The following is a 359-nucleotide window of genomic DNA, read 5'->3' on the forward strand; positions in this document are numbered from 1 at the left end:
ACACGACTACAAGCCCTGGAAGGTGCAGCGACCGGAGCCGAGCTGCAAGCCCAAGAGCGAGTACCAGCCCTCGGATACACCCTTCGAGAAGGAGACGCAGTACCAGAAGGATTTCCGCGCCTGGCCCATCCCCAAGCGGGGCGACCATCCCTGGATCCCCAAACCGGGACCTTCCCCCGTCCTCGCCCCGGACCGCGGTTCCCCGGAGAAACCGGCTCAGGAGAAGCGGCGGAAGGTGCTCCCCGGTCCCGAGAAGAAGGAGGAAGACCCCGAGGTGGAGGATGAGCATCCCAAAGCGGTGCGAGCCGGGGACGGGAGAGAGAAGGGTCGGAAGAAGGCGGAGGAGGCGGGCGGGCAGC

The 359-nt window shown here is 66.9% G+C and overlaps 1 protein-coding gene across 1 annotated transcript in view; it reads left to right on the forward strand.

Moving 5' to 3' along the window:
- MAP6 (microtubule-associated protein 6) overlaps positions 1-359 on the forward strand; it is a 49,789-nt gene that overhangs the window by 2,416 nt on the left and 47,014 nt on the right. Inside the window, exon 2 of the mRNA XM_009321956.1 lies at positions 14-354. Within this exon, the coding sequence (XP_009320231.1) occupies positions 14-354 (341 nt within the window). The remainder of the gene's footprint in view (positions 1-13; positions 355-359) is intronic.

The sequence above is a fragment of the Pygoscelis adeliae genome, unplaced genomic scaffold, assembly GCF_000699105.1.
Source record: "Pygoscelis adeliae isolate BGI_AS28 unplaced genomic scaffold, ASM69910v1 Scaffold263, whole genome shotgun sequence".
NCBI lineage: Eukaryota > Metazoa > Chordata > Aves > Sphenisciformes > Spheniscidae > Pygoscelis > Pygoscelis adeliae.